Source organism: Sipha flava, unplaced genomic scaffold (assembly GCF_003268045.1).
Source record: "Sipha flava isolate LNK unplaced genomic scaffold, YSA_version1 225_pilon_pilon, whole genome shotgun sequence".
Classification (NCBI taxonomy): Eukaryota; Metazoa; Arthropoda; class Insecta; order Hemiptera; family Aphididae; genus Sipha; species Sipha flava.
Genome location: NW_020272859.1, coordinates 142687 through 153359, shown reverse-complemented (window position 1 = coordinate 153359; position 10673 = coordinate 142687). Strand labels below are relative to the sequence as shown.

At 23.4% G+C, this 10673-nt stretch overlaps 2 protein-coding genes across 5 annotated transcripts in view; one reads left to right on the top strand and one right to left on the bottom strand.

The window, feature by feature from the left end:
- The first annotated feature begins 337 nt into the window (after nt 1–337).
- Nucleotides 338–10673, top strand: part of LOC112683378 (single-stranded DNA-binding protein 3-like) — a 31900-nt gene continuing 21564 nt past the window's right edge. The window contains exon 1 of one of the 3 annotated variants that reach the window (XM_025554399.1): nt 338–535. In XM_025554399.1, coding sequence (XP_025410184.1) covers nt 405–535 — 131 coding nt within the window. In that variant the 5' untranslated portion in view covers nt 338–404. The remainder of the gene's footprint in view (nt 536–10673) is intronic. The other 2 variants (XM_025554396.1, XM_025554394.1) reach the window with 2 other exon arrangements.
- On the bottom strand, nt 3802–10620 carry LOC112683379 (MAP kinase-activated protein kinase 2). 2 transcript variants are annotated; one of them, XM_025554401.1, is made up of 9 exons: nt 10515–10620; nt 10070–10391; nt 9828–9967; nt 5482–5546; nt 5310–5417; nt 5117–5215; nt 4701–4776; nt 4364–4574; nt 3802–4288 (listed from the first exon to the last, which is right to left on the bottom strand). In XM_025554401.1, the coding sequence occupies exons 2-9, from the start codon at nt 10247–10249 to the stop codon at nt 4073–4075; spliced, it is 1095 nt and encodes a 364-aa protein (XP_025410186.1). In that variant the 5' UTR covers nt 10250–10391; nt 10515–10620; the 3' UTR covers nt 3802–4072. The 2 variants fall into 2 exon arrangements, with proteins under 2 accessions (XP_025410186.1, XP_025410185.1); XM_025554400.1 differs by having other exon boundaries at nt 10070–10620.

Here is a 10673-nt window from a genome sequence, read left to right as displayed (position 1 = left end):
TTTAAATAGTTATATTACTACAATAAGACATGATGTAACGATGTAATATTATCACCGTGTAGAAACGGACTAAAGTACTAGTTCGTAATCTTGAATTATATTTAAATTTGAATGTACACAATGTGTAAGCAAATGTCATTGCTCCTTTTATCAACAAATCTGATGTACAACGAACACCGTTTTTAAAATACGAATCGATCGTAGTAAGATGGGAGGAAAATTAATTATACAAGTATATGTATAAAATTATATGCGTCATTAATGAAACATTTAGTTTAATAATTATCGACGTATTTTAACTAATTATTGTTTAAAGAAGTGTACATTTTTTGTGTTCATTAGTAAAAATAATTTAATGTCTTCTTATTTCTCTCTCTGCAACTGAATTCCGTTATTTTATTATTATGTACTCGAATGTTAGTGTAATATTTTTTCGGTGCATTCGAATTGCAATTGCGTGTGAAAAAAGGGTCGAATTGTGTCCGCGTTGTTTTTTACTCAGATACGAATTACGTGTCCGATTTTTTTTAAGCAGGTAAGAATTAATATAGGTTTACAACATTACTGTAATATATATATTACTGTAGTATAGATTTATTATGTAGAATTTGAAGAAAACATTCTTCATTTAAAATACGTGCTTTCGTATTATTTGTAGGATAGGATTGAAAATTTTTAAGAATTATATTTGTTCAAAGAAAGAGCGCATTCTATGCTACCGTTCTATCTTTGTCAAGCCGAGTCGGGTGCGGGAGGTTATTCAACGTTGGACGAAGTTCGGGGTACAGTCTTAATATTACTTATGATAAGTTTCAAGTTCATAAAAACTCTCAATTTGAATAATTTAATTGTTTTTATTATTTACTAATATGTTGCAGTAAAACTGTATTTAGTTAAAATAATTATAATTTAAACATTTCAAATTATTAGGGTGTTTATTGGTTTATTTGTATATAAGCATAAAACTCATTCAGTATTTGACTTAATGGTCTTAAATACATTTTGTAGTTATACAAATAAATAAAATATAAATATATGTCTATATTAATAAATAGTATATAGTAAACAACAATTGATACTAGATCATACTAGTTAATACTTATAAAACACAATACTAATAAGTTATAACATATTTATAAATGTTATTATAGTTCCTACCTATTCTAAATAGTTAGCTATATGGTGTTTTGTTTACATTCACAATTCAATGAGTTATATTTATAAAACTAATAAATAAATATTTTATTCCAGACAAAATTGCTTTTTAAGGTTATAAGTACTATGGTAAGTATCACATAAGTTAGTGTATTATGTTCTTAAAGTTAGTACTACATATATACATGTTATAAATAGTATATAATTAAAAAATTCAAGTTAAGTACATATGAAAATAGTTTTACATTCAAGGTTTAGTCAGATACAGATAAATATGCATATGAAGTGATTAAAACATTTTATTCTTAAAATATTTCGTTTAGACGCACCTTTTTAAAAATATTGAAAAATAAACTATAAACAAAAATAATTTAATTATTTCATATAAATCCAAAAGTCGGACACATACATTGATCTGTGAATTATTGACTAATTAAATGTTAATTATGTATTTATTTTACGTGGATAGTATAAGTGTTAAAGTATACAATAGTATTATTTTATGATATATTTCATTCATAAACCAAATCAATCTAATAAAACATACAATTTAAAATTTAATTAAGAACTTTATAAATACAATTTTTGAACCATGACGATTTTTTTTAAACAAATTATATAATTTCCATAAAAATTGAGTGATAATGAAAATAATTTGTTTACTTACTTTAACTCGTTAGCAATTAAAAAAAACCTTATAAAATTTATAATCTTTAATTGTATAATATAACATGTTATTCTATGCATTTTCTAAGTAGAGTATTTGTATACAATTTGAATGTAAATATTTTACTAGTGTACTACATTTAATTATAAAATGACTGATTCAAGACTTTAAAGGTTATATATAAAATAATTCCATATTCACTAAATTAAATGTAATCACAACCATCACATTTATGTACTTTTATCAAATATTATAAATGTAAAGAATCTGATGTTTTTTGTTATTTATTTTATATGTTCAATTACAAAAAATGTATAGTAACTATAAATTATGAGTTTTATACTTTAAATAAAAAGGTATTATTTTTATTTTTAATCCGTCCAAAGAAAACTAATTGACCTTAGCAGTACCGGCCCTAGAGGGGGGGAGGCATGTGGTGCAATCGCATAGAGCTCCGCACTTGAATGAGGCTCCACAAATGATGAATTATGAATATCACTTTATCTATAAACAAAAATAATATAGTCCCAGTACGCAAATCGCAATTTGCGGATTGCCTAACCTGTGGTTTTTACAGGAAACGGATTGTTATCGACAATAATTAAGACTGTACTAATTATGCATAGCTTTAAAGTATTGTATTTGCCTGCATTTGTAAAATTGTTTATCGTCAACGACGGTTCGAAATTTAGTTATAGCATATATTTAATTATATAATAACATAAAAATATTTAGATTTCTATAAACAATTAATAAATTAATAAATTAATATATATATATATATATATATATATATATATAGGGCACCATCAAAATTCAGCATTAGGCCCTGAAAATTGCCGGGCCAGCACTGGACTTTAGTTCAGAACATTAAATTAAATTTTAAATTTTAACTATGCATACAAATAATATTATGGAATCTCTCTTAACTTAAATATGTAAGAATATTGGTAGTTATAAAATTAAAACATGCAGTTATAACACATAAAAGTAGTGAAATATAATAACAACAAAGTATACATTATAAATTCAATTCAAATTAAAATATAATAATTTTGTTTAATAAATGAATAAAATTACTGAATAGGAATTTGAGTTTTTAAATATCAATACCAAATAATATAAGTATTAAATATGTATTTCATGTTAGGTTTGGTTATTAAAGTTAAATATTTATTTATTATTAGAAACTTTAATATTTAAAAAATTAAAATTTATTCAATATTATCTAAAAATATTGTAAAATAATATGGGTACAAACAACTTTTTTTCTGATATTAATAAAATTAAGATTTTTATTTGTTCTTTACATAAATAACAATTTTTTTCTTTAATTAAATAAAAATGTAAACAAGATTTTATATATTATTTAAGGATTTTAGATGACTATGGTTTAGTTCAAGATTCATTACAGAATACAATATTTTAATATTTCACTTATTTAGAAACTACAATACACTAATAATAATAAAATCATCAAATATATAAGTGACTTAAAAATAAATATTGATAAAAGTACACCGTAATAAACATTTAAAAAAAAAATAAAAATATCAACCATTATTACTGAATTACAGTTTCATCGGTAAATAAAGGTCAATGAAATGTGATTATGTTTGAGTCTAAATAATTTTCGACATGAACGTTATGATATCACTGTTTGGGCGCTGGATCGGTTTGGTGCTAACCTTTTTGGCGTTTTAATAGATAAAAAATCATAAAAAGAAAAAAAGGTATACGCTCATATTTATAAAAAATAAATTATACTTTGTATTATTCTAATAAAATGTTGGTCTAAAGTTCTCATAAGATTTTATTTTTGTTTCATTTTTCTGTATCAATTGATATACAATTGGTTTGATGCAGCAAATACAATGTGGATATGTATGAATAAATCGAATAATATTTATCAGTTATTACCATAAATTAAATAGGTATATAATAACACTAACAATGTAAAATAATAAACTTCAACACAATTATTGTTATTAGGATATTTTACTTTTAATGCCTTTTTACAATTCAACTTGTTACACTGTTTAGTACATTGGTATGTCCTATATATATTTAACAAATGCACAAATTTTTAAAATTGTGGCACCAAAAAAGTCAGCACCAACCAATACAACGCCAATACAGCAGCGTCAAAAAGGTCAGTACCAAACCGATCCACTGCCAATTTGGCAGCGCCAGAAGTTCTAGACCAAAATAATTTACCTAACTTTTTAAATTGCAACGGATAAAAGAATGTTAAAAACTGGATGTACTATTCGAACCTTTTTTTCTTCGTTTATTTAATAATGGATTGTTAGAAGTATTTAAAGCTTTTATATTAATTTGATCATAGTCTACTCGCATGGTAGCTAATGATCTTGTCATTTCCTCTTGTACTTCAGGCCATACATCTTCAGATTCTTTTAACATTTTACCAGTATATAATGGTGTTTGCGGAACTTCAGTATAACTCTGAAATATTATAACAGATTATTTAAATAATTTTAATATTTCTAACATTTTCAATTAATCAAGTAGACCACTTACTGCAATCCATTTGTGTTTAACTACTTCTTTAATAGATAGACGAGTAGATGGATCAACAGATAACATACTGGATATTAATGTTTTAGCATCACTAGATACATTACTCCACTCAGGATTAGGAAAATCAAATTGTCCAGTTTTAATTCGATTTTTCATACCTGGTGAAATAGCTTGGCCATGATTACTAAAAAAGGGAGGAAATCCACATAATCTGAAATATATTGGAAAAAATATAAATTATAAACTTTAATTAAATATATGTATATAACAATTTATTAATATTAAAGACTGCGAGTGTAGTTATATTTTAATAGTTAATTTATTCAAACATACTTACAAAATATACATAATAACACCTAATGACCATATATCACAACTTTTATCATATTTTTCAGGACCCAAAACTTCTGGAGCTGTATCAAATAATCATAAAAAATTATCAAGTAACTTGTTAATAAAATGATATTTATTGGTTTATAATAATATACTTTTTTATAACAATAATTATATACAGTTAATTAATTATTAAAAATAAAATTTTATAATTATTTATATAAGGCAACAGATATGATTAGTGCATTTTTGATACTATATTAAATATTGAATTATTAAATACCAAATAATTTTAACCAAATATTTTCACAAAAAATTTTACTGAAACATTGATGAACAGATTTAATAAAGAACTATAAGATAATATATTTAACATGTATTAAAATATATTGAAGTTATGATTTATAGTTTTTAACTAACCAACATAATATGGTGTATAGCATGGTGTTTTCAATGGAGCTTTTTGTGATACTTCCTTGGCAAACCCAAAATCAGTTAATTTTAAAATACCATTGGGCCCTGTAATAAAATAAAAAAGTAATTGAAATTAATATGATAATATGAAAATATTTTGATGACCTCTTTTTAAGTATATTTTAAAATTATATATTACCAGGTTTAGAATACAAAAGATTTTCCGGTTTCAAGTCTCGATGAGCAATATTAAGATCATGGAGATACTTGACAGCTGAACAAATAGCTGTCATTATATGTGCTGCTTCTAAATTAAATAAAACAAATTAATAGTGTAGAATATTTACTGTATTAAAATTACTTATTAATACCTCTTTCCGTAAACGCTCCCTCATTATGTTCTTGTATACGTTGAAATAATTCACCACCTTCCATACTGAAAAAATATTGAATTTTAGTAATAATTATTCATAAATAAAAATATTTAAGATAGTCAAATGATAAAAATAAATATATTTTCAAGCAATATAATGATTTAATTTTTAAAAATTAAAATATTAAATAAAACCAAAAAGTTTTAATTATTTTATTTATCAGTACAGTAAAAACATTAATTAGACTTTTCTTAAATAAAAAACTTTATTTTTCATTAAAGTACTGTTAATGTTATAATTTAACAATGAAATATAATTTTGATTTTTTCTAGACATTTAAATGCATTTTATAAAATGCTTTAACTTTTAATATCTTTGTTTTGTTTTAAAGAAATTAATAATTTATATACTCATATAATTTAAATCCTTTTTCAGACACACTACATACATTTTAGGGTTTTAGTAATTCTTTATTTCGTCAATGATTTTAATAATTATGTAATTTCAAATTTTTAAACAATGTTAAAAGTGAAGAAATATATTAAATATATATTCTATAGTTATAAATATATATACCTTTAACAATAATTTATGAAATTCATGTTTTTACAAATTTACAAAATAGTGTTAGTTTAATAACAGTTTTTACTTTACTTTCTAAACATGTAATGTAGAGGAAAAAATGTTATACTTGAATAGTTATTTAGTTTATGTACCTATTTTATAAATTAATAATAACAGTAGTAATTAGAGGTTCGAATGGAGTCATATTTTTACTGTTGCATCATATAACATTTAAGTGAGTTCTTAGTATATTAGCAACATTATGAAGCATTTTAACCTTTCATAATTTTTGACCATAATTTTACTCATTTACATTGATTATATATGTTACGGGTAATGTTAACATTTGGATAATGTCAAAATTATCTGGCTAAAGTTGACATTAGCCATCTGTTATGGATAATATGTATATTTTCGTTTATAAGCAAGAATTATTAACATTATCCGGATAATGTTAACATTAACCAGTCAATATTGGATAATGTTAAAAGTTGTATATTAAATATACTATAGAGTTTTTATTAGCATTCTTTACAATAATAAAGCGTCGGACTTCCAGAGTATAATATCTTATCTTGACTTGTAACCGAGTTAGTCAGTTATCTTACCGATAAAGTGAATAATATATCGATATAATTTAATATTTATCTTAATTGTACGACATTTTTTGTTATAATTTTATATACACTATACAAAATACGACGTCGTGCATTTATTTGTTATTAGTCTGCTTTCAGTTTTCACATGTGATAATTGCAAGCACAGTGTTATTAGTATTAAACTGTTAAGTGTTTTAGATTGGATTTTTAATAAAATAGAAACAAAACTGTAGTTTGATAATTTATTTGAGAAATTATTGTCTGAAAAACGAGAAGATAATTAGTCTTATTTGTCAAATGTAAAATATTTGAAGATAATTAATGAATTAAAAGGCGGCAATAAATTTTGTCATTTGAATAAATTAGAAATTATTAATATTGGAGAAGAGAAACTTATAGCACCTGTTAAAAAGGGTAATACTAATTTATTATATTACGTAAAAAATGATTAATTATATGACATACTAAATGAGAAACACCTTAATATTGGCCATGGTGGTAAACATCGAATGATGGCAGAAATAAAAAGAAAATTCAAAAATTTGTACTTATGTATATATAATTTATTGTATGTTAAATATATTTAATATTGTTAATGATTTACAATGATTTTATCTCATGCACGTTAAATTGTTATGGTTGTTAAGACATTATCCAAAAGTTCTTGGCTAATATTATATTATCAGGTTAATGTTAACATTAGCCAACATTTAATAATATTCATGGAGGGTAATGATAACAGTTGGCTAATGTCGGCTTTAGCCAGATAATTTCGATATTAACCAAATGTTAAACATATACATTAAAGCTGAATGAGAATTCAAATCATATTTCTTTAGTTATAATAAAAATGTATTCCATCAATTAATAGTAAATTTGATTTTTAAAGGACTAAACCATTAATTTAATTGATACTAAAAAATTACTTAATTGACTTAATATTAAGTTTTTATTAAAATTAAATGATTATTAATATTTATTAATACTTAAATAATATTAAGTTAAATTATGCTCTAAAAATATGTTATATATATGATATTCCTAAATAATTACCAAAATATTTATAAACAATTTAAGATCTTAAATTGATAAACTAATATTTTATTTTGAAAAAAAAATAAGCATGTATTTCTTTATTCAATTATTTTAGTTTTAAATTGAAAAAAAATCTAATATAACTATCATTAAAATGCTGAGTTATAAAAGATAAAAATTTTTATTGAGAATATGGGGAGATAAAAAAGATTGTTGCTGTTTGCTATTTTTTTTTACAAACAATTAAAATAGATATTAAAAGTACATTAAAATGACCAATTAGTTTATTACATAGTAACAAATATCTTATATAATATATCTTCTGTAATATTTGCATGATATAAGAAATCATCTATTTATCAAATAATTAACTTAAATGTAATATAAAATTATATACATATTACATTAAATGAAAATCATGAATTTGATTAATTTTCTAAAATTAAAATTGATAATTTTTAAGATGATCGATTTATAATGTTAATTTATTAAAAAAAAAAAAAAAAAAAAATAGATGATGTTTTAATATTGTATAATGTATAAAATGTTATGATAATTTGGTAGATAATAAGTAAAAATCATACAAAAAAAAAACTGATCATGTCTTTCAAAAACGAAGGATGATTAAAAAAAAAAAAATTATTTAAATCATAAATAACCATGATAATTATCAATAAAATTAGTTTCATCATTTTTCATTTAATATAGATACTTAAAGTATAAATAATTAAATATTTATAAAAGCATAAATAAATATTATTTTCACAGTTATTATTTTTCATTATTAAAATTAAAATCTTATAACTTTTTGTAAACATTTTGTATTAAATACTTATAAGATTTAAAACACAAATAAATTATACTTCTACTAAAGAATAATATTATTTATTAAATGTGTTTCTTAATATACAGAAAGAAAAAAAAAATTACATTCAGTTAACTATTGTTGTGTGAAGTTGCTGAGGATGTACTAAAATATCAAATTTCCAAATAGAAATGTTTAAAGATTTTTTTTTTTTTACCTATAAATTAATAGCTACTAATAATTTATCAAAAAAAAAATATGTATACATGAATTGGTTTATTATACAGTAAAGCCTCAATAAGACGGAACTTTGGTAAGATGGAAACCTTGGTATAACGGAACATTTTTTTGGTTCCGTTTCAAGTTACATACAATTAACTAACCCCGTTAAGACGGAAACCCTGTTAACATGAAAATATCATGGTCCCAAGCGATTTCGTCTTATCGAGGTTGTATTAGGAATTATTTCTGTTAATCATAATACAAATAAAATTAGTGTATAAAATAAAAATCATGACCTGTACGATGCTAATCAAAATGAACTTAAATTACTTTTAAATAATTAATCTCTTGTTTGTTTGTTGTACTACATCAAATAAATGATTTTTTTTTTTTATTAAATCACATATATCAAAAATCAGGTGGTATGGATTGATGCATAGTTGGTATAATGATCATAAAGGTGTACACAGGGTGTGGATATGCCTGGGCACTACCCAAAAATTGTATTTTGTAGTAATTATAATCAACATAAATTTGTGATAACTATATACTGATAATAAATAATAAATTTATATAGTTATTATTTTTTCTCTGTTCATTTTGTTCTGTTGTAATAGATCTACTAAGAAGAATGAAGTAAGAAAATTATCAATAAAATGTTTATATGCACTTTATTGGACAATATTTAATTAATAGATATAATTATGGAAAATAATTTAAAGGCAGTATGTATAATTATTGTTTTATATTATTTAGTATTGAAAGGTAATAAAAGTTAATTGGGATGGATTTTCCCCTTCCCTCTCTTTGTTAATCATTCTCAGGCACACTCTTAACTTAAAAGTCTGTGTCGCTTATGATAATTATTAAAATCTTTAGCCAACTTATAAAAATTGTACTTTATAAAAACTGTAAATAAAAAAAAAAAGTAGTAATTTTAATTGATAAACCTATTAATTGAAATTGTTTAATCTAAAAAAATTCTTGACACCTTTATTAAACACTAATTATAATTAAAAATATGTTTGTAATAATTTTGTAATTTTCCTAATCATGAATAATGATTACATTAAAAATAATTGTTTAGAGTACATATTAATTTATTAAACAAAACCTACCATTCCATGATTACCAGCAAACATTTTTTTTCCATGTACACGTTTTCGTACACATCGATTATATTAACTATATTTATACAACCGCTAGCTCTCCAGTGTAGATCAATTTCTCTTCTGGCTTTATGACAATCTACAAGAACCTATGAAAGAATAAAAAAAAAAAAACAAGAATAATAAAAGAACCAAAATGATAATACTAGTGAGTTTATACGTCACTTATATGACTGCTGTATACTATGTACCTTAAGTGCAAATTTTTCACCGGTCACAATGGAAAAACACTGTACCACCTTGCCATTGATACCCAGTCCAAGTACATTGTTGGATATCTTATAATCATTTTCAATGGGGGTTGTTTTAGTCTTCTGGTTCAGAAAATATAGATCGTGCCCTTCCATGGTCGACGTCGTTGAGCTTGTCATGATGCTACCGCGATTGACGTACACCAATTACTGTATATAACATCTCGAACCAAGTTTCTATTAGATGACTGCGGCAAGGTCTCGGTCGACCAGGCAGGTGGCAGTGACACAAAAATCGATACCAATAATTGTTTGGCGACCACTTTATATGTTCAATTCCCGTTGATTTCAATTGAAAGAAAAAAAAATTATTTACTCTCGTTCTAAGCAACGACTATCCATCAAAAGTATCAAATTTATAACAAAATCGCATTAAGAAATGTACCTGTACACAAAACACCAAAAGCCGCTCGTTTATGAATATATAATTTTAAAATATGTATCTATAAATATGTATATATAAATATTTATGCACGTAAATATACACACATGCCCATACACACACACACACACACACACACACACACACACACACACACACACA

What these genes read in the sequence shown, in the direction of transcription:
- LOC112683379 (XM_025554400.1), bottom strand. Translation starts at nt 10,249, where the DNA reads ATGACAAGCTCAACGACGTCGACCATGGAAGGGCACGATCTATATTTT. An exon ending in GGTGTTATTATGTATATTTT is followed by an intron (nt 4,575 to 4,700) that starts GTAAGTATGTTT and finishes AATATATTTCAG; the next exon opens with ATTATGTGGATTTCCTCCCT. An exon ending in TTAAACACAAATGGATTGCA is followed by an intron (nt 4,289 to 4,363) that starts GTAAGTGGTCTA and finishes ATAATATTTCAG; the next exon opens with AGTTATACTGAAGTTCCGCA.